At 67.4% G+C, this 21844-nt stretch overlaps 3 protein-coding genes across 4 annotated transcripts; all 3 read right to left on the bottom strand.

Annotated features, from left to right (window-relative positions):
- Nucleotides 1-1636: 1636 nt before the first annotated feature.
- Nucleotides 1637-4571, bottom strand: TNFRSF18 (TNF receptor superfamily member 18). The gene is made up of 5 exons (XM_036436489.2): nucleotides 4386-4571; nucleotides 3293-3412; nucleotides 2439-2526; nucleotides 2127-2326; nucleotides 1637-2058 (listed from the first exon to the last, which is right to left on the bottom strand). The coding sequence occupies exons 1-5, from the start codon at nucleotides 4552-4554 to the stop codon at nucleotides 1937-1939; spliced, it is 699 nt and encodes a 232-aa protein (XP_036292382.1). The 5' UTR covers nucleotides 4555-4571; the 3' UTR covers nucleotides 1637-1936.
- Nucleotides 4572-11202: 6631 nt separating this feature from the next.
- On the bottom strand, nucleotides 11203-15557 carry TNFRSF4 (TNF receptor superfamily member 4). 2 transcript variants are annotated; one of them, XM_045581198.1, is made up of 7 exons: nucleotides 13839-15557; nucleotides 13560-13682; nucleotides 13165-13269; nucleotides 12886-12952; nucleotides 12332-12528; nucleotides 12090-12200; nucleotides 11203-11503 (listed from the first exon to the last, which is right to left on the bottom strand). In XM_045581198.1, the coding sequence occupies exons 1-7, from the start codon at nucleotides 13978-13980 to the stop codon at nucleotides 11442-11444; spliced, it is 807 nt and encodes a 268-aa protein (XP_045437154.1). In that variant the 5' UTR covers nucleotides 13981-15557; the 3' UTR covers nucleotides 11203-11441. The 2 variants fall into 2 exon arrangements, with proteins under 2 accessions (XP_045437154.1, XP_045437153.1); XM_045581197.1 differs by lacking the exon at nucleotides 12332-12528 and having other exon boundaries at nucleotides 13839-15554.
- A 1592-nt stretch (nucleotides 15558-17149) lies between these two features.
- On the bottom strand, nucleotides 17150-19838 carry LOC118718081 (45 kDa calcium-binding protein-like; the record flags this gene model as incomplete). The annotated part of the gene is made up of 3 exons (XM_036436488.2): nucleotides 17150-17681; nucleotides 19113-19288; nucleotides 19575-19838. Coding segments are annotated over 3 exons (617 nt in total), but the record flags the coding sequence as incomplete, so codon positions are not given.
- Nucleotides 19839-21844: the final 2006 nt, after the last annotated feature.

Below are 21844 nucleotides of genomic sequence, written 5' to 3'. Positions count from 1 at the left end.
GGTCTCCGCCAGCCCCCCAGCCCCCAGCCCCCAGCCCCCTAGCTCAGGCCCTTTGCACCGCAGACCCAGGCTGAGCTTGCAACCCATGGGGTCCCCAGGGCTGGAAAAACACCTGAGCAGGGGCAGACATTGGGGTGGGGGGCATGAGAGCGGGAGGGGGCAGATGGAGGTGGGGTGACCGTGGGGAAAGGGGCACTGTGCTGGGGGAGGGGCCTGTGGAGGGAACAGGAGCTTCCTGGGGCGAAACCCCTCTTGCCCGGACCCCGAGCCCAGCTCACCGCCCACATCCTGGCTCGGCCCCCACGGCCCTGGAATCCCCCGCCCCACGTGCACCCCCGCAGCCCCACGCTGACGTCCGGGCGGCGTTCCCACGCACCGGCTGCCGAGCCGAGGAGTTTCCGCGCTGAGTCAGCCCCGCCGCCAACTGCCCGCCTGAGCCGCGGGGCCCGGGCGTGGGCAGGCAAGGTGTTTTCGCGGGAAGATCCTCAGACGACTCCCGCCCCGCCCAGGAGGCCGAGCCCAGCGACTGCTCCCCCCGGCGGCCGGCAGCCGAGCAGGCTGGGGGGGGAGGGTGTCCCTGCAGCCAGTCCGGGGTGGGCCAGCCGTGACCAGGGACCCCCAACCCCGGTCGAGCCCCTCAGAGCGCTGGCTTACCGCGGGGTGGGGGGCCTGGCCAGGAGGCGGGCTCTCGCAGACCGAGCACCGCAGCCCCCTGATGGCAGCCAGCCCACCCGCACCTCTTCCTCCGTAGTTACTTCACCCGGACACTCACCAGGAACAGGCACAGAGGAGGCCCAGGAACAGCCATTCCTGAGCCAGGAAGTGAGGCTGCCCCCACCCTCCTTCCTGGGGTGAAATGAGCTGTGCTGTGCAGGGGGAGAGGGGTGCCGGGCTGGGGGGTGCACCCAGAGCCCCCCTCTCCTCCACCTACTGCTCCGAGCCGCACCTACCTGGCCCACTGCCCATCGGCCGGAGGGGAGGGCGGGGCTTGGGCCCGTGGGGTGCAGGCATGTGGGGTGCAGGCATGTGGGGTGCAGGCAGGGGGCCAGGAATGCTGACACCTGAGGGCACGGCTCCTGACAGGCCTCCACTGGCAGGCCAGCCACACCCAGGACCCCTGGCCGTGCCAAGAGGCAAGGGGGGGCTGCTCCCCTCGGCTGGCTGGAACCCCAGAACCAGGCCCTGCGGGAGGGGGTCCTGTGAGCTGGTGGAGGCCAGCACAGGACGAGGAGAGAGGGCTGGGCCCAGAGTGGGGACTCTGACCACCTGCTGCGGCAGGAAGCCTGAGGTGGAACCTGACCCCACCCTGGGCTCTGGGCTCAAGAGCAGGCACCCCGGCCGGCAGAGCCCAGAGCCCAGGCGGTGCTGGCCCTGAGCCGGACGCAGGCCCGGGACCAGCCTCCTCGCATGTGCCAGGCAGGCTGCCCTCGGAGGGGACTGGACAGGGCAGCAGAGGCATGGGGGACAGCTGCCGGCCAAGGCCCTCTTCCAGGAAGCCCGCCTCGCCTGGGGCTCCTGCTCCAGAACAGCCCGGCCTCTGCCCTCTGACCCTAACTCCACCCCCTCTGTCAGGGCTGGGGGCATCTCTCGGACCCCGTCCTGTGTCCCCCTCCAGCACAGTCCACGCGGGTCCCTGGACAGGTGTTTATTGAGCGCCACCTGCAGCCTCCCGTCCGGGAACAGGGGTCACAGCCCCCACCACAGCAGGGCCGGGGGGAGGGAGGCAGCCACAGCCCTGTCTGTGCCCCCACAGTCCACGCACGGCTGCTGCCTCCTCTGCCAGCCTGTGGACTCGCCGTCGCCGTGCCCGCCCACTTCCGCCGCCGAGGGGAGCAGGGCCGGGCCAGAGAGGGCCCCTCAGCGCCCGGAGCCCGAGCTCGCAGGGCCAGCCGGCGCTCCTGGGGGCCTGGCTCGCGGTCCACCGGAGGCGGCCAGCTCACTCACAGGTGCCCAGCGGGTCCTTGTCCTCCGACAGCTGCTCCCCCCTCTCCTCCTCGGGGAACTGGCAGCTGCAGGCGTCCTCGGGCGGGGGCGGCGCCTCCGGGAGCAGCCGGGCCTCTGCGGAGGGCTGCGGTCAGTGGTCAGCGGGCAGGCCGGGCCCGCCCTCTGCCCGGGGCACGACTGACCTGGGGACCACACGCGCTGCCTCCGCAGCTGCCAGAGGTGCAGGCCGAGCTGGGCCGCCACCAGCACCAGGACGCAGGCGGCCACGGCCAGGACGGCGGTCAGCGGGCAGCGCGGCTCAGCGGGCGGCGGCACCGGGCTGCACACTGCGTTGTGCGTCTTGTTTCCAGGGGACATGGTGGGAAGCCCGAGCCGGGAGCAGCTGGACGCGGACACAGAGCCCTCGTCAGCCCCTCCTCAGGGGGTCGCGGGGTCGCCGGGCGGGAGGGGCGGGAGGGCCCAGCCCGGGACCCCTGGAAGCCCTGCGGACTCACTCGGCCCATGGTGTGCAGCGGCCCTCACGGCCCCCGGAGAAGGTCCCCACGGCGCAGTCCACACACTTGAAGCCGAACGTGAAGTTCCCTGGAGACAGACGGACGGACAGAGAGACGGTGGACAGGCAGCGGGGACACCCCCCACGGGACCAGGGCCTGTGTGTGCTCGGTTTAGGGCGGGCGTCTGTGGGGGAGGCAGTGTTGGGGGGACCCAGAGGCCGTGGGGGACCACTGGGGGCTGCGTGGAGGTTCCCTGGGGACATGAGGAGGAGTAGAGCAGGGTGAGATGCAGCCGGCAGTGGGGGAAGCAGAAGTCAGGCCAAAGCCAGGCCAGGCAGGCCTTCCACTGTCCAGTGGCCAGAGGCAGGAGGGCAGGAGGGGAGGGCTGAGGCGGGCGCCCCAACCAGGCAGGGCTCCCCTCAGCCTGCACCCCCCAGCCCCTCCCATCAGGTAAACTGGCCCCAATAGGATTTGAGCTAGTCCTTCCCAAAAGGGGCTGACCCTCAGATGGGGCTGGGGGCAGGCCTGTCCCCATGCAGACGGTCAGTGGGGCGCAGGCCCTGCGTGTGGTCAGAGCCGGGCCTGAGGACCGACAGCCCCCGGACACCCGCCAGAGCCCCCCACTCCTCCCCCCTGTTCCTCGGACCACCCTGAGGGCAGGAGCTTCCTGGTTCTGGATGGAGGGACCTGGCTGGGAGGGGGAGGACTCCCCGGAGTGCAGCCACTGGGGGCCGGGACACCGGGCCACACAGACGGGCGCCACCTCCTGAGGACGCGTCCCCCACGTGAGCTTCCTTCCACGCCGCTCCAGCCCCGTGGCTGGGCTGGAGCAGCGGGGCCTTACGGGGACTCACCGAAGGCCTTCGCCCCCTGGCCCGGCGGGCAGGGGTGGTGCTTGCAGGTCTGGCACTCGGGGTCCGCACAGTGGAACTCGGGCTGGAGGCAGGTGCAGCGCCCCCCGGGACAGGCCTCAGCTGCAGGAGAAGGCCAGCCCTCTCAGCAGCAGGCGAGCCCCCTCCACAGGGCTCCCCACTTTCCGGCCCTCCAGGGTCCGGGGGGCAGGACAGGGCAGCCCGCACCCCCAGACACCACCAGGAGGCAGCGGACACCAGGACCTTTGCTCAGTCCAGCTGGGTCTCTCCCTCGGGACACCCCCCCCCCCTTCCTAGGAGGCCTGGCTGTCCCGCCTCCACCCGCTCCCACCCTGACCCTGCTCACACACACACACACACACACACATTCACACACACACCCCCCGCAGCCAGGCCTGTCCCTGCTGGACACGGGGAGCCCTGCCCCGCCCCCGCCTGGCCCCCTCCCTCCGGGCCAGAACCCCTCGGGTGGCCCGCTCGCTGGGGGCGTTTCCTCTGATATCTGCCCCGGGCAGCGGGCCACCTGCTCCCCCACGGCCAGGGCCCCGGCAGAGCCAGGGGGCGGGGCAGAGCGGGCGCCCGGCCCCAAAGCGGACCGGAGGCCCCTGGGTGATGACCAGGACCCGCCGCGCACTCGGTAGGAATCGGACCCAGGAATCAGGACCCACACCCCGGCCGACCTCAGCCCCGGCGGAGCGGGGCACTTTCTCTTCGGGGCCGGGCTCCCCGCGACCGGGAGGCTGCCTGCGCCGCCTCGCCATCTGCGCGGCGGGGGCACGGGCCTCTGCGCCTGGAACCGGCAGCCCCCCGCCCCGCCGGCCCGGCCCCCCGCGACCTCCCCCCGCACCCCTCTCCCCCCGCACCCCTCTCCCCCGCAACCCTCTCCCCCCCGCACACCCCTCTCCCCCCCCCCGCACCCCTCTCCCCCCGCACCCCTCTCCCCCCCGCACCCCTCTCCCCCCGCACCCCTCTCCCCCCGCACCCCTCTCCCCAGCACCCCTCTCCCCCCGCACCCCTCTCCCCCCCCCGCACCCCTCTCCCCCACCCGCACCCCTCTCCCCGGTCCCCCCGTTACCGGAGGCGCAGGGGCCGCAGCAGCGCGCGTCCGGCCCGGCGCCGCGCAGGAGGCGGCCGGGCGCGCAGCTCGGGTCCCCGGCGGAGCCCTGGGCGGCGGCGGGGGAGCCCCGGCCCAGGCCCAGCGCGCAGAGCAGCGCGACGCCCCACAGGGCGGCCCTCGCGCCCATGTCCCCCGGCTCCCCGGCCGGCCGCGTGCTTTGAGACCGTCACGCCCCCACGGACACGCCCGTGGCCACGCCCAAGGACACTCCCCACTGACACGCCCCGCCCGCAGCCCTCCCCCCGCGCTCTCCTCCCCCCGCCCCCCCTCCCCCAGGATGGAGAGACCGGGCGCCGCAGGACCCCAGCGCGCGGCTCAGTTCCAGGGGCGGCGGGGGGGTGGGGGGGGCAATGACCTGCGATCGCCGTGGTCAGCGCGGTGTGGCCGCGTCTGTGCGAGCGGAGTGGCCGCACAGTGACCCCGCAGCCGGGAGGGACCCCGGAGACCAGGGCGCAGCCGGGAGGGACCCCGGAGACCAGGGCGCAGCCAGAGGGACCCCGGAGACCAGGGCGCAGCTGGGAGGGACCCCGGAGACCAGGGCGCAGACCCCGGAGACCAGGGCGCAGCCAGAGGGACCCCGGAGACCAGGGCGCACGGCATAGCTTCCACTGGGACCTGCCCCCCCATGGCGGTGGGGGGCAGGCTGGGCGCGGGTGGGGGCAGAGCTGTGCCTGCCCCTCAGTTTTGCTCTGAAAAACAAAATCTATATATTTTTCTTTTTTAGAGAGTGAAACATGATGTTAGAGAAACAAGTCGATTGGGTGCCTCCTTCATGAGCCCTGACTAGGGTCTTGAGGGGAGGAGCCTGCAACCAAGGTCCATGGACGAACCCAGGTCGTTTCAGTCTGCAGCCCCACGCACTATCCACTGAGCCACACCGGCCGGGCCACAAAGTCTGTTTCCAAACTATCTAGTAGAGCCCAGCTGGCAGACTCCGTGGCTGAGCCCGGCCTTTGAGGTAGGAGGTCACTGTTCAATTCCCCGTCAGGGCACATGCCCAGACTGCAGGCTTGGTCCCCAGTGGGGGCATGCAGGAGGCAGCTGATGGATGCTTCTCTCTCATCATTGATGTTTCTTTCTTAAAGAAAAAAAAAATTATATATATTTTTTATAGATAGGAAGGGAGAGGGATAGAGAGAAACAACTATGAGAGAGAAACATCCATCAGCTGCCTCCTGCACACCCGCTACTGGGGATGTGCCCGCAACCAAGATTCATGCCCCTGACCAGAATCGAACCTGGGACCCTTCAATCTGCAGGCTGACATTATCCACTGAGCCAAACCAGTTAGGGCTCATCATTGATGTTTCTATCTCTCTCCCCCTCTCTCTGAAATCAATAAAAGGTGTTTTTTTTGTGCTTTTTTAAAATACATTTTATCGATTTTTTTTACAGAGAGGAAGGAAGAGGGATAGAGCGCTAGAAACATCAATGAGAGAGAAACATCAATTGGCTGCCTCCCGCACACGCCCTACTGGGGATGTGCCCCCAACCAAGGTACATGCCCTTGACCGGAATCGAACCTGGGACCTTTTAGTCCACAGGCTGACGCTCTATCCATTGAGCCAAACCGGTTTCAGCAAAAGTTGTTTGTTTATTAAGAGAGAAAAAATTTTTTTTAAATGTAGTGGAGCCCTAGCTTGTTTGGCTCAATGGACAGAGCACCAGCCTGCGGACCAAATGGTCCCGGGTTTAATTTCGGTCGAGGGCACATGCCTGGGTTGTGGGCTCAACCCCAGTGGGGGGGGGGGGGCGCGCGCGTGCAGGAGGCAGCCCATCAGTGATTCTCTCTCATTGTTGAGGTTTCTATATCTCTCCCTCTTGCTTCCTCTCTGAAATCAATAACATTTTTTTAAAATGTAGTGGAGCCCAGCACCTGACCACTTGGAGTCCATCGACTAAAGCTTGAGGCACGTTTGGGGTGACCTTGGGGGGTTCCTAAGTGATTGTGCCCTTTGACCCAGAGCTGCTATCCACACACCCCCGGCCGGGTGTGGGCAGAGCAGAGGTCTGAAATGTTATCTATGCAAAACCTGTGGCCACCAGGCCGGGAGCCATGGGTGTGAGCAGGGTGGGCTCCGGATGTGGGTGACAGAGGGAGCTCTGAGTCACAGAGGGTGGGCAGTGCCCAGAGGTGGGCTCAAGAGGGGACCCCCATGCAGATGGAACCTGCCCAGGACCGTTCCCTCGCTGCACCCCTTGGCTCCTGGCTGAACCCCCTCCCACCTCTGGCTTCCTGGGGAGAGGGATGGGCATGGGGGCCCAGTGCACGGGGTGGGGGTCCCTCAGCCCGACCTGCACCCTCTCCAATCTGGGAGGCCTCAGGAGACACCTCTCCAATCCAGGAGTTTCTGTCTGTCTTTGCAATCATGAGCGAATTGTCTGAGACCCCAACCCAGTTTGGTTTGTTGCTCACAGAATAATAGAGGCTTTTTTTTCTTTGCTTCATTGGTGGAGATTTCCTGGAAGTTTTGGGATATCTTCCCTTTAACTTTTCCCTGACACTCTGATCTTACTGTCTCTCACCTTTGCTTTTCCTCCATCCCACACCGCGACAGTAACTCGCTCTGGGCTCACTTTGCTCTGGTGTCTAGGAGATCCGTCTGCTACCAGAACTACAATTCCCAGCATTCCTGGTGCTCCCGGAGCTCTTGGTTTTCCCTTCCTGCTCTCCCTCTCTGCTCTCTGTCTGGTGCCTGTGTATGCAAATTAACCCACCACCTTTGTCAGGATAATTTGCATACTCATGCCTGATTGGCTGGTGGGCATCACAGAGGTATGGTCAATTAATAAAAATTTTTCTTTTATTATATAGTATATATATACTCTGAGTGGCCATATTATTGTGATCTCTGAATACATAATAATCTGGCCACTCAGTGTATATCCTATATAATAAAAGGCTAATATGCAAATTGTCCCTTTGACCAGGAGTTTGAATAGCAGGCAGGCTGGCCTACCACCCATGTCCCCTCCCCCAGGCCAAGCTGGCTGGACCCCACCCATGCATGAATTCATGCATCGGCCTCTAAAAGAAAAAATTATATATATAATTTCAGAGAGGAAGAGGGAGAGAGAGAGAGAAACATCAATGATGAGAGAGAATCATGGATCAGCTGCCTCCTGCACCCCTCACACTGGGATCAAGCCCACAACCCAGGCAGGTGCCCTGACTGGGAATTGAACCATGACCTCCTGGGTCATAGGTCGACGCTCAACCACTGAGCCACTGGACGGGCACGGTATGGGCTTTTAAAGCTCTCCTGGGTTCCCTGGGGAGAGTGTGGGGAAGTCCCTGGTCCATGAAGCCTACAGACCCCAGAGCCCACGCCCGCCCTGGACATGGCCACAGGCTGGGCAGAGATCTGCAGAGAAAGAAGAAAAAGGCCCCTGGAGAAGTGTGTGGGGCTGAGCCTACCTCACCTGCAGCACCACGGAAACCAGGCTCAGCACCCAGCAGCCTGGGATCCATCTGTGGGTCGGACGAGCACCCATACCCGCTTTCTGGGAGTTAGGAGGAGCCTCCCCCTGACTTTGCCGACCGGGCGCTTGGTGGGCTTCCAGCAGCTTGGATGCCCCTCACCCTGGGGGCTGCGGCTGCAGACATTGCCCACAGCTTAGGGCCCCAGGGAGCCGCTCACCCTGCCCACCCTCGGGATCCTGTGGGAGGGCTGGGGAGGAGAGGCCAGGGCACTGGCTGAAGCCTGAGGCACCTGTCTGATTGCAACTCTGACTGCTGAGCGGTCCAGCCCAGATCTGCTCAGACAAACCGGAGGCTGCGGAGGGCTAGCCTCAGTTTCCCCCAGTGGACTGAAGGGTTCTGGGGCTCACCTCCGCCAGGGAGCCCGCCTAGATTGCTCAGCCTTATTTCCCAGCCCTCCAGCCGAGGCTCAAGGTGCAGGCTGCTGGGAGTGCTGGAGTGGGGCGGTGGGGTCTCAGGAATGTGCCCTGGGTGCACCCCTCGGCTGGGGGTGCTGCTGTGACATGGGCAGAGCCAGGGACCCTCCGAGACCAGCATGGAGCAGTGGTTCCTTTTCTGAGGGACATGAGAGGCTCAGCTCTTGTTCTCAAGTCCCAGGATGCAGGAGTCCACCTCAGAGAGGAGTCCCTAAGGGAAGCATGTCAAACTCGCAGCCCACAACGAATATTTCTGTGGCCCAGCCAATATAACGGTATGGAAGAAACGTTTTAGTAAAAATTTCCTAATTTTTACAAAATCCTGTTATACATAATCTATCTATATAAAAGCTAAGTGACAGGCCGACCATTCAACCATCTGACCGGTCACTATAATACACACTGACCACCAGGGGGCAGACACTCAACATAGGAGCTGCCGAGCTGCAGCGACTTGGCAGCTGTGGTTCTCGGGTGACGCACCCTGAACCAGAGAGGAGGAAGCGTGATTCCAGAGTGTGTCACCCGAGAACCACCCTCTTGCCATCCGGGACCCCTCGGGGGATGTGGGAGAGCCGGTTTCGGCCCGATCCCCGCAGGCCAGGCCAAGGGCCTCTAGTTACTAATAACGAATTACAATGTTCGATAACCACGATGACTGTCATCGTGTTGCAGTCATTTCCCTCACGCCCAGGCAGACCACTTCTCTCCACTAACACCAGCAGCGAAGGGCTTGGTGGCCGATGGCCACGTCATTAGTGTGGGACTGACTTATTTGGTGAGCACAACAGGGAACACTTCGCTTTCGAAGAACGAGAAAAATAGGTGACGTGCGTGATGCTTATAAATTTGTGCCTTTACTCAGCGTCTGTAAGTTAATTTTTATTAATTTTTATTTAAATGTTCTGTTTTATGTTAACGATGACTCGTGTATCTCAGCTCTTTGTATCCAGCATGTCTCTACCGAAATAAACCTACGTTTCTATGAAAATGGAAGCTTTGTTTTTTTCGGCCGTATTAGCCGTATGCAACCACACACTGAAGCCTGGTTTGTTTGGCCCGTGGTGGCCTTTGAGTTTGATCTCTTGCTCAGGGGGGGACTGGTCCCGGCTGCCAGCGGCTCCGAGGGTGAGGGGGGCCAGGGGCCTGAGCACTGAGATCTCTGTCCAGCTCCAGGGGGGGTGGGTCTGTGGGCTGGGACGGAACTCCAGGTAAAGGTGCTCCGAGCGGACCTCCTGCCTCTGCTCATTCTCCTCACCCGAGGACTTTCTCCCACGGGTTTTCAGAGAGGGTGGGAGAGAGAGGGAGAGACAGAGAGAAACGGGCCGGGAGTGAGCCACAACCAAGGTGTGTGCCCTTAACTGGAATTGAACCCGGGACCCTTGGGCCTGCAGGCCGGCGCTCTGCCCACTGAGCCACAGTGGCCAGGGCTGCCCATTCCGAAGGCAGGAGAGGCCAGGTCTGTGTGCGCACTGTCACCAGCTCTGGGAAGCACCTGTCCGCTGTGGCCAAAGCCATTCGAAACCCCCGCGGTGGGTGCTTGTTTGAGCAGGTCCTTCTGGGAGCAGGGGCGTTGGAACCTTCTGGAACGGGCTCATGGTGTGTGTGTGTGTGTGTGTGTGTGTGTGTGCAGGGGCGGGGCAGCCGGCTGGGCAGTTCGGCAGAGACAGGAAGGAAAGCCCCCTGGAGTGTGTGCGGGCTGGGCCGGCTCACCTGCGGCCACAGAAGCCACAGGCCGCTGGGTGACGACAGCCTAGCGGGAGCACGGCCCTTCAGGCAAGAACAACAGCAGACGCGGCCGCGCCCGCGCTTCCTTCCTGCGCGGTGGGGGGGGCCTCGGCGTGTGGTTTCCGAGGGGCAGGGGCCCCGTTCCACCCGCTCAGAAACCTCCTGTTTCTCTGTCATTTTACGTCAGCTCCCAGGCGGCGTGAGGCCCACGGGGGTCTGTCGTAACGGAAGGGCTGGGGCAGGGAGAGCGGGGCCGGTGGGGACAGGCCCGGGTGCCCACGGGCCCGGGATTGAGGGGGGACACAGCTCAGCACCCCCGGGGACTCAGGTGGGGCCCGGAGAAGAGGACGTCGGGGCTGTCAGCAGAGCCCGGATGGACCGGGGTGCGATGAGAAGGCGCCAACGTGGGGTAGCTGGGCCGGGTGGTTTGGGAGGAACCCCGAGGTCTGGTCCCACGTGGGGGCCCGTCCCGGTTCTCTCAGTGCGATAACGGCAGGATGACGCTCCTTCCCTTTGCAGCCGGAGGTTCAGGGCGGAGTCAGAGGTTTGAGAAGGGAAAGGTCAGAGGCCGGGGCTGGGGGCTTGGGGGCACCGAGGCTCCGTCAGCGCCAGAGTGGTGCCCCCAGCTGCACGCACTGCGGTCGGTCGGGGCCTGTGTGCGCCCAGAGGCCCCTGCGGCCCCGGGCAGGACGCCCAGCAGATGGCAGTCCTGGCGGCGTGAGCAGGTGTCCCTGGGCCGGTCTTTGCCAAGTGCGCCGTGGCTCCCTGAGGTACGGCCTCACGCCCCCTCAGGCACTGGGATCCGCATCTGGTTCCCTCGGCAGCTCCTGCGTGTTTCCCCACCTCCAGCCGTGGCTTGTGGTCTTGCTCACTTCAGCGTTTCCACGGCCAGGTCCCGGCTTCCTGTCACGTCCGCCTTCAGTTCCCAGAGGCGGCACGTACAGGAGGGACACCACGGGGGGCGCTGCACCCCCGGATGCTGCCCGAGGGGCCCCCAGGGTGGGCACGGCGTAGCCCATGCCCGCTGTGTGCGGAGTGCCCGCCGAGTGGCTCACCGGAGCCCTCCCACACCCGCCTCAGCTCCGCCAGCGGTGGCAGGTCCCAGTCCCCGGAATGCAGTCCCAGCCATGGACACCGGACAGACCATGTTTGCTGGCCGTGTTTATTGGGGTTACCACCTGGGTGGGGAGTATGCACAGCATACATAGGGCCCAGGTGCCGGCCCAGAGGCACCGAGAATGGTGCGGGCGGGGACAGCGCTGGGAGCTGGGCACAGGGGTGTCAGGAGGACGAGGTGACAGCGATGGGGTGATGTGTACCAAGAGGGCGGCCTGTGCCTGGGACACCCCACCCCCTGGCCTGAGAGGGCACAGCCGCCCCAGGTCATGCTCAGAGCTTGGCCAACGTGGAGTGGGCGTCCGAGTGCTCCTCCTGGATGGGCTTCCGGAAGCCTGGGGAGGGGAGAGGGCGAGGTCAGAGGCCATGGCCTCCTGGGGAGGGCAGAGGGCGGAGGTCAGAGGCCATGGCCTCCTGGGGAGGGGAGAGGGTGAGGTCAGAGGCCATGGCCTCCTGGGGAGGGGAGAGGGCGGAGGTCAGAGGCCATGGCCTCCTGGGGAGGGGAGGGGTGGAGGTCAGAGGCCATGGCCTCCTGGGGAGGGGAGGGGAGAGGGCGGAGGTCAGAGGCCATGGCCTCCTGGGGAGGGGAGAGGGCGAGGTCAGAGGCCATGGCCTCCTGGGGAGGGCAGAGGGCGGAGGTCAGAGGCCATGGCCTCCTGGGGAGGGGAGAGGGCGAGGTCAGAGGCCATGGCCTCCTGGGGAGGTGAGAGGGCGGAGGTCAGAGGTCATGGCCTCCTGGGGGGGGGGAGAGGGCGGAGGTCAGAGGTCATGGCCTCCTGGGGGGGGAGAGGGCGGAGGTCAGAGGCCATGGGCTCCTGGGGAGGGGAGAGGCCATGGCCTCCTGGGGAGGGGAGGGGAGGGGGCGGAGGGGAGCGCCTTGGCCTCAGCCTTCAGGGATCAGCTGGGCCGCACAGCACTCACCGGAGGACGGCCTCCTGGCTCTGTAGTGCAGGAGCAGGATCAGGGCGGCAGCCATGGGGGCCAGCAGGCCCAGCCCCAGGCCCAGGCCCAGGACAGCGGCCAGCTGGGGGCCTGCGGGGAGGCGTGTAGTGGGGTCCACCGCGGAGGCCAGGGCAGCCCCGGCCACACCGTCTCCACCCGCCCGCCCTCCCACCCCACGCCCCAGGGGCTGGGATCCTGCTGGGTGAGGCTGGGCGCCTTACCCCTGGGGGGCTCTGTCGGGGGGCTGGTGGGCGGCTGTGAGGTCGGGGTCCAGGCGGTGGTGGGCTGGGCGGTGGAGGGCCGGGTTGGGGGGCCCGGGGTCTTCGAGGGCTGGGGGGCAGGGGGCGTCCTGTCCTCGCAGACGGCGTCAGAGCTGCTGCTGGCGGCCTGCAGGGTGTGCTTCCCCGCCAAGCTGCAGCTGCGGGCGGTGTTGTCCGGCTCAGACAGCCCTCCTCCTCCCGAGGGACCCCACGCCTGGGACTGGCCAGGACTGAGGAGCCTGCGTCCCTGCCACCCCTCAGCCTGACCCCACCCTCAGGGTCTCCAGGGTCTGCTCATCCCACATCCCCTCGCTCACTCTGCTCCCCGCTGGCTCCTCCCAGCCCTTCACCCCAAACCCTGCCCACCATGCAGTCCTAGCACAGCTCCCAGCCCCAGTCCTGGGTCCCGGGATGGTTTCTATCCCCCCCCACCCCACGCAGCCGGCAGGGAGGCCAGGGGCCGGGCGGAGGCTGGGCAGGGCTGAGCGGGCGGTGGGCCACATGGGGGCACTCACTTGGTCCAGGGTCTGCAAGCCTCGTTGTTGCCCGGGGAGAAGTGTCCGGGGAGGCACGGGGTACAGTCTGCAACGAAGACAAAGACGATGAAGACGATGGTGGTGCCAGGCTGTGCAGCTGGCTCCCCCTCGGCCCTGGAAGCCTTCCTGCCTGTGTGCCACCCACAGGCCCCGAACTGGAGCCCCACCCGCGCCCATCTTGGCGTGGCCTGGGGGGGCACTGGGCCGGTCGGGAGGGCTGGCAGTGGGTGGCAGCAGCCCAGGGCCCTGCTGGCTCACCGACTCCTCGCTTGAAGCTGTTGCCGCGGGGCTGGGTGCCGGGCCGGCAGCTGCACACGGTGTCGCTCGTGGGGGTGCACGCCCGCCTGGTTTCGCTCCCGCTTCCTGGGGGCAGAGGGGGCTGCAGGGCCAGTCTCGCCCAGAGCCCCTCCCTCGGGCCCGCGGCTCCCTCGAGGCCGGGGCTCCTCATCCCCCCTGCCCCGGACGCTGCGTCCGGCCCGGCCACGTGGCCGCCTGGCCGCCCGCGTCCAGAACTCCCGTCACCGCGTGCCAGCCCGCCCCGCCCGCCGCCCCCCTGGTCTCCGCCCCCGGAGGAGGGAGCCCCCGGGGACCCCCGGGAGCCCTCTGCGGCTTGGGATTTGGGGTTTGTGGCTGCGGCTGGCTGGGGGGCTCACGCGCGTTGCACCAGGTGCAGAGCTTGCAGGGCTGGTAGTTGGTGGCCTCGTTGTAGAAGCCGGGGGCGCACTCTCGGCACACGGAGTCCTGGGTGGAGGTGCAGCGCTCCACCATGCCGAACCCTGTGGGGCGGGCGGGGGTCGGGAGACCGGCCTGGCCCAGTCCCTCCCCACCCTGAGCGTCCCCCACCCTGGCACCGTGACACCCACAGCCCTTACCCTCCCCTGCCTGCCCACACCCCTCCGTGTCCCTCTCCTCCTCAGGCCCCGGCCGCTCACCTGGCCGGCAGTCATGGCAGCACTTGCCGCCCTGAGGGTAGGTGTCCCCGGTGCAGGTGAGCTTGGCCGCGGAGCCCAGCGCCAGCCCCAGGAGCAGGAGGGCGGACGGCGGTGCCCGGGGCCGCTGAGCACCCACACACATCTCTGCCTCGGCAGCTGGGCAGGAGTCTGTGGGTTTTCCTTGCAGGATGTGACTATAAAGGCTGGGGGAGGGGCGGGGAGGAGGCAGCGGAGGCCCGAGGACACCCTCCACCACCGCAGGCTCGGCCCTCCCACCTGAGCAGACCTGGCCAGAGTGAGGACCCGGGTCACCGAGCCCCCAGCACGGGTCCCGCCGTCTGGTCTGCACGCACCCGCCCACCAGCCCGCCCACAGCATCCCGCCCGGACAGAGGTGGAGCCCGTGCTGGTGCGGGGCAGCCCACTGCCCGGACAGACCCCGGGCCCTCACACTCGCTCCTCTGGACACTCCCTCCTCCAGGGCAGACCCTCAGGAGGCAGGGGCCAGCGTGACAGGCCCCTCACAGAAGGCGCCCAGAGCTCGCGAGGAGCCGAGGCACAGGCAGGACACAGGCGCTGGTCAGGCCTCCTTCAGCCCCGGCTGCAGAGGGTCCCGGCTCCAGGCCGGATCCTTGGCTGGCGGGGCGGGCAGTGGCAGTGGTGAGGGCTGCAGCCGGGGAAGCAGGTGCCCGTGTGCAGCCACGTCTGAGCCCGCAGGTGTGGGAGGCCAGTGTCCCCAGTCCACACGGGAGCCCTGACCCCACACGACTGGCCTTGCTGCGAGGAGGGGCGGCCACGTGAAGACATGGCGTCGGCCCAGGCTGGCGGCACCTGGCGCGGGAGCCGGATGGGGCTGGGGCACAAGCGCCTTCACCCAGGCCCATCCCGGCTCCCGGGCTGGCCACACCTAGCCGTGCCGCCGAGCGGGCCCGCCCTCTCCAGGTGCCGGGCGGGGAGCATGTGCGGGCCGTGTCCGTGTGCGTGGCGTGTCACCGGCCCACAAGCCGGAGCGTGTGGCTGCTCGGGAGCCTGGGCAAGGGCGCTCCCCAGCTCCGCCGAACAGAGAAGACGATGGTCCAGCCGACTGTCCCTGGAGCACGTGGTGGCCTCAGACGGGGCCTGGGCAGCCCGCCAGGTGTGTAAAGGTGGAGCGAGCAGACACACGTACACATGTGTGCACCACACGCGCACACACACATGCACGCACACGCACACACGCACACGCGTGCACACACACAGGCCTGGCACCGTGGCGCGGCGGCTGGGGCGGCAGAGCGGTTGTTTTGTACCTTCTGAGTCGTGCTGGGGCCCAGGCGCACCTACTCGACAGCTCATTTGAGAACTTTCCCAGAGAGGAGCCTCCCACAGGACGAGGCCGGAAAGTCCCTCCTGCCGGGTGCAGGTACCGGTTCCGGGCCCACCGGCGGGAAAGTCCCCACGGCAGCCCCACGCGGCCCCCCCTCCTGAACCTCTGCCGGGGGAGCCACGGAGGGGCAGCCGGTGAGTGTGCCCGTCTCCCGGCCGTGAAAGCGTTGTTCTTGCCGAATAGAGAACCGTGGCCTCAGGGTCTGAGGCGGCGCCCGCTCCTTCCCAGGGACTGCGTGGGGCCCGCCCCCCAGGCCCCCACGCCTGGCAGAGGCCAGGCATCTGCTCACAGGTGACTGACAGCAGCAGTCACTGCAGGCCCAGCCTCCGGGAGCTCACACCTGCTCCCGCCAGACCCACCTGGGCCTGGCCCACCACCTCCCTCCCTCTCAGCTCCCCCCATCCCACCCCCTCCCCCTCAGATCCCCCCATCCCACCCCCTCCCCCTCGAGCTCCCCAATCCCACCTCCCTCCCCCTCAGCTCCCTCACCCCACCTCCCTCCCCCTCAGCTCCCCTCATCCCACCTCCCTCCCCCTCCAGCTCCCCCCATCCCACCCCCTCCCCCTCGAGCTCCCCCATCCCACCCCCTCCCCTCAGATCCCCCCATCCCACCTCCCCCCTCGTGCTCCCCCCATCCCACCTCCCTCCCTCTCCAGCTCCCCCATCCCACCTCCCCCCCTCGAGCTCCCCCCATCCCACCTCCCTCCCCCTCCAGCTCCCCCCATCCCACCTCCCTCCTCCTCCAGCTCCCCCCATCCCACCTCCCCCCCCTCCAGCTCCCCCATCCCACCTCCCTCCCCCTCGAGCTCCCCCATTCCACCTCCCTCCCTCTCGAGCTCCTCCCATCCCACCCCCTCCCCCTCAGCTCCCCCATCCCACCTCCCTCCCCCTCCAGCTCCCCCATCCCACCCCCTCCCCCTCAGATCCCCCATTCCACCTCCCTCCCCCTCGAGCTCCCCCATCCACCTCCCTCCCCCTCCAGCTCCTCCCATCCCACCTCCCTCCCCCTCCAGCTCCCCCATCCCACCTCCCTCCCCCTCGAGCTCCCCCATCCCACCTCCCTCCCCCTCGAGCTCCCCCATCCCACCTCCCTCCCCCTCCAGCTCCTCCCATCCCACCCCCTCCCCCTCAGCTCCCCCCATCCCACCTCCCTCCCCCTCCAGCTCCCCTCATCCCACCTCCCTCCCCCTCCAGCTCCTCCCATCCCACCTCCCTCCACCACAATCTCCCCTCATCCCACCCCCTCCACCAGTCCCACCCCACCTCCCTCCTCCACAATCCCACCCCCTCCACCACGAACTCCCATCAGATCTAAAAAGTCTCTGCTTGTTTGTCTGCAAACCCAGGTGTCACCCGCCCATTCCTCTGTGGCAGCCCCAGGCGTGCTCGGAAGTGGGTCTCTGTGGCAAGGGCTGGTCACATGGCAGCCAGGGCCCTCTGCTCTGAGGTGGAACATCCAAGGCCAAGCCGACCTGCTGGCCCGCGCTGTGCCCCGAGGCACCACAGCCAGGAGGGGGGCCGAGCGGCGGGGTGCTGGGGGCGGGCCACAGGCCAGGCGTGGGGTCAGGGGCCCGCAGTCATTTACATGCTCGGAGCTTGGTCCCCCTCCGCCCCACACACCAGCCAGTTGGCCCTGGACAGCTAGCCCCGTCACGGCAGACTGCAGACAACAAGCTGGCCCCAGCCCCTCCCCCATCTCCCCGCTCGGCCCCTCCCTGCCCCCCTCCCTGCCCCCCTCCCTGCCACAGGCAGAGCCCAGGGCCCAGCCTCAGATGTCCCCGCACCTGGATGCCCATTTCCTCTTGGCCCCTCAAGGGCGGCTCCCCGACCTGCCTCCCCTTGACCTGGCGTGGCCCCGTCCGGTCACGGTTTCTGCAGAAACCCCACTCCAGCCCAGGCTTCTAACAACCCCTCAAAGCTCAAGGGAAGCCACGTGGCCACAGATGTTCCGAATCACCATTTATGCATTTTTGTCCCCAAAAAATAAGCTGGAGGAAGAGAGACTACACGTCAATAAGTTAGTGTGGCTCTGCCGCAGTCCGTGCCTCTGGGGCGGAGGGCGCACTGATGCCGGGAGCCCCCGAGGCCGGGCGCCCCGCGCGGGCGGTGAGCTGCGCCGTGGCGGGGCCGTGGCCGCGCCGTGGCGGGGCCGTGGCCGCGCCGTGGCGGGGCCGTGGCTGCGCCGTGGCGGGGCGTGGCCGGGCCGTGGCAGGGGCCGTGGCTGCGCCGTGGCAGGGCCGTGGCTGCGCCGTGGCTGCGCCGTGGCAGGGCCGTGGCGGCTCCGCTCTCCGGCCTCAGAGCTCAGAACTCCTCATGCACGCTGCGGGCGTAGTCCACCAGCTTGCTGCCCGTGAAGAACTCGCTGTACTTGAGCACCTCCTCAGGCTCCAAGTGCTGGTTCTGGTTCTCGTCCGCGATGGCGATCATCTGCTTGGCCTCGTTGAGGGCGTTGTACTCGTTCATGGGGTCCATGTACTCCTGCAAGGGCGCCCGGTCAGCACGGCCGGCACACGGGGCCCGGCCGCGCCTGCCCGGCCACGCCGAGGCCCCAGGGAGCAGCGGCTGAGGGCCACAGCAGCCCCGCCTTCTCTCTGACACCCTGTGGATGTGGGAATGTTCTGGAAGAAGGACCCAGGCCTGGCGATGGCCCAGGCCAGGGGGCGCTGCCTCGTGGGCCGGGGAGAGGGCGGGGAGGGGGCCCTGCCGGGACGGAGCCAGGGGCTGTTGGTCACATGGACGGGGCCTGGATGGGCCATAGGACCTGAGCCGCCCCAGCCACCGCAGGAGCAGAGGATTCTCGAGGAAAACGAAATGGCTCACCACAGTGGGGAAGTGCTCACGGCACGTACACCGAAGGCTCCAACCACACCCTGTGCCCGACCCCGACCCCGATGGGCAGGCTCTCAGCGCCAGGACTGGCCACGGCAGCCGGGACACCCAGGCCCAGGGCACAGGCACGGCCATCCTCTGGGCGTGAAGCTGGCGATGCTGGTGGGGCCTCCCTGAGGCCCCCAGCCTCCGCTCAGGTCCCACTGGGTGACCCGTGACCAGGGACCAGAATAGGAAGCCACCCACTCCGCCTCCTGCTCAGGACCATCTCGCAGGTGGCTCACTTGCCATGGACACATCCCCAGGCACCGCCATGTCCCCCCCCCCACTTCCCCCACGGCCCCAGGCCCTCCACGTCCCCCCCACGGCCCCCACGCCCCCCCCACTTCCCCCACGGCCCCAGGCACCCCCACGTCCCCCCACTTCCCCCACGGCCCCAGGAACCCCCACGTCCCCCCCACTTCCCCCACGGCCCCCGGCCCCCACGGCCCCCACGCCCCCCCCACTTCCCCACGGCCCCAGGCACCCCCACGTCCCCCCACTTCCCCCACGGCCCCAGGAACCCCCACGTCTCCCCCACTTCCCCCACGGCCCCAGGCCCCCCACGCCCCCCCACTTCCCCCACAGCCCCAGGCCCCCCACGGCCCCCCACGGCCCCCACGGCCCCCCCCACTTCCCCCACGGCCCCAGGAACCCCCACGCCCCCCCCACTTCCCCTACGGCCCCAGGCACCCCCACGTCCCCCCACTTCCCCCACGGCCCCAGGCACCCCACGTCCTCCCACTTCCCCCACGGCCCCAGGCACCGCCACGTCCCCCCTTCACTTCCCCCACGGCCCCAGGCACCGCCACGTCCCCCCCTTCACTTCCCCCACGGCCCCAGGCCCCCCCACGTCCCCCCCACGGCCCCAGGCACCGCCACGTCCCCCTTCACTTCCCCCACGGCCCCAGGCCCCCCCACAGCCCCCCCACGGCCCCAGGCACCGCCACGTCCCCCCCCCACTTCGCCCACGGCCCCCATGGCCCCAGGCCCCCCCACGGCCCCCCCACGGCCCCCGGCACCCCGTGTCCCCGAGCTCACCTCCAGCTCAGTCATGGTCACGATGCCGTCGTGGTTGGAGTCGATCAGCTCCTCGAACTCCTTCCGCCGGTCCCGCACCCAGCTGTCGTCCATGTCCTGGCCGTGCTGGTTCTCCACGGTGCCCACGGGCAGGGAGATGAACTCGGACAGCGAGAGCTGCTTGTCGCCGTCCTGGTCTGGGACAATGGGGCGTTCATGGCCGGGGCACGGAGCCCAGGGCCACGGGCAGAGTCAGCCCCGGGGTTTGGCTGCCGGATTTTCCGTTTGTGACATTTCAGACCGAAGCGGAACGGCCGTGCCTCAGGGGACGGGGACCTGGCTGAGGCCACACGGCGCCCACCGGGCTGTTTTCCTGCAGGGCCCAGCCGGAGGCCACCCCAGCGGGCCCCCACCCCGCTCCCCGCTCGGAGAGAAGCCCCGTGGGCCTGCACAGCAGGAGGGCTGCCGGCGGGCCGGCCTCACCCAGGTCGCGCACGATCTCCTTGACCATGAACCGGAGCATGCCGCGGCTGTGCTCGGGGTGCAGGAAGGACAGGAACTCGTCCTCGGTCAGCAGCAGGTCCGGCGGGGGGTTGTCCGCCTGGTACCAGCGGTCTTTGAGGTTCTCCAGGACTTCCTGTGCTGCGGGGGCACACCTGTGAGCACCCCAGCACGGACACCAGCACGGACACCAGCACAGGTCACCCCCGCATGTGCCGCCCTCCCCGCCCCCCCGCACGCGCCCCCCTCCCCCACACGCCCCCCCCGCACGCGCCCCCTCCCCCCCACGCCCCCCCCCCGCACGTGCCCCCCCCCGCATGAGCCCCTCCCCGCACGTGCCCCCCCCCGCACGCGCCCCCCCCCCTCCCCGCACGCGCCCGAGTCCCGACACGCGCTGCCCGCGTGCTGAGGCGGTTTGGGACGGGCTGTGCACAGGCCCTGCCCGAGTTCAGCCCCATGGGCGGAGCATGCCGCGGCCACGCTCGGGTGCCAGAAGGTCAGCAGCAGGTCCGGCGGGGTGTCCCCCGGACACAGCCCCAAGTCTCAGACACAGACACCCCCACAGGCACGGCGCCCCCCGTGGGCACCGACCTCCACAGGTGCGGGGCAGCCCAGCCTGCTGCCAGGCCACAGGAGCACGCCCTGACTGGGGGACAAAGCCGGCCCCTGGGAAGGAGGGGTCTGAGCCGGGCTTTGTCCCTCTCTGCAGCCCCAGCCGTGCCCTGTGGGAAGGCAGGCGCCGGGTGAAGGCGAGGATGAAACGGAGGGCATGTGGGTCAGTGACCATCCTGCTCCAAAGCAGAAGCGGCCGGGCACGGGGTCTCCCCGCCCCAGTCCCCCCGCTGTCAGCAGGGAGCAGGGCCTGGCACTCACTGCCCTCGGAAGACAGGCCCGAGCCGGGACGCTGCGGGGAGAGTGACGGCCGCACAGACGGCACGTCTGCCCGGAGCCGGGGCCGACCGACCTGGGAGAGGCCGTGGCAGCTGGGCTGCGTTCAGGGCCTCAGACAAGCAGCTCTGACCCAAAGGCCGAGCAGATGGGCTTCAGTGGACGCTTCCCCTCGCCCAGAGACGCGGGCGGTGTCCACAGAGATGCCGACCAAAAAGGGTTGAGATAGACGAGTCGTTGCCAACATAAAACAACGGAACCTTTTATAAAAATTAATACTTTTCCTTGAACCTTCACTTAGCAGACACTGAATAACTGCACAAACTAATAAGCATAACACCAATAAACCCATTTTCCTGCTCTCCGAAAGCAAAATATTCCCCGTGGCCCACACCAAACAAGTCAGTCCCAGACTAAGGATGCGCCATCGGCCACCAAACCACTCTCGGCTGGTGTGAGAAGTGGTGCGCCTGCACGTAAGGGGAATGAATGCAACACGATGACAGTCACCCATCGTCAGCAGACACTGTAGCTCCTTCGCAATAACGGTGTGTAAGAGGATACTGTAAAGACTAAGTCATGAAGTTTCTACTAAAACGTTTCCTGCACCACTACATTGGTGGGGCCACAGGCCGAGGGTCTGACACGCTGGGTCTCAGACGGGATCTCGGGGGGCCGACAGGGACGCCCACAGACCCAGAGCGGGAGGCGCCTGGGACAGGCCCTGCTCCGAGCAAGCTCGAGGGAACAGCCCTGAGAGGCGCCCGACCGGCCAGGTGTGTCCTGACTGCACCCCAGGAACCCGGGGCTGGGGGGGCTCCCTCCCACTCGCTCTCCATTCCCTCCCACCGAGTTGAAGGGAAACAAGGGACTGATCGAACATGCAGGTGCGCAGAGAGGACAGCGAGGGGAGGCCAGGGGACACAGTATGGAGTTCTGCACTCACCTCCGACCCCAACCCGACATCCCTCTCCCCCACACTGCCCCCCACCCCCCACTCCCCGCCCCCGGTCCCTAACGGGGCCCGGACAGGCTGCCGGCAGCACTTCCAACGCCCAGAAGCCAGCGCAATGCCAGTCGCCACCCCTGGCAGCGGCAGCAGGAGAGGCCTCACGACCCAGGTGCCTTTGGCAGAGCCTGGGCCGCAGGACACATGGACACACACGGACACAGCCCATGGGAGAGGCGGGCAAGCACGAGAGAGAGGGAGAGAGAGAGAAAGAGAGGGGGAGAGAGAGAGAGAGAGAGAGAGAGAGAGAGAGAAAGAGAGGGGGGATGGGGGGGAGAGGGAGAGAGAGGGGGGGAGAGAGAGAGAGAGAGAGAGAGGGAGGGAGAGAGAGAGAGAGGAGGGAGAAAGAGAGGGG

Source organism: Pipistrellus kuhlii, unplaced genomic scaffold (genome assembly GCF_014108245.1).
Source record: "Pipistrellus kuhlii isolate mPipKuh1 unplaced genomic scaffold, mPipKuh1.p scaffold_m20_p_137, whole genome shotgun sequence".
Lineage (NCBI taxonomy): Eukaryota > Metazoa > Chordata > Mammalia > Chiroptera > Vespertilionidae > Pipistrellus > Pipistrellus kuhlii.
The sequence above is the reverse complement of the archived record's forward strand: the minus strand, read 5'-3'. Positions and strand labels throughout refer to the sequence as shown.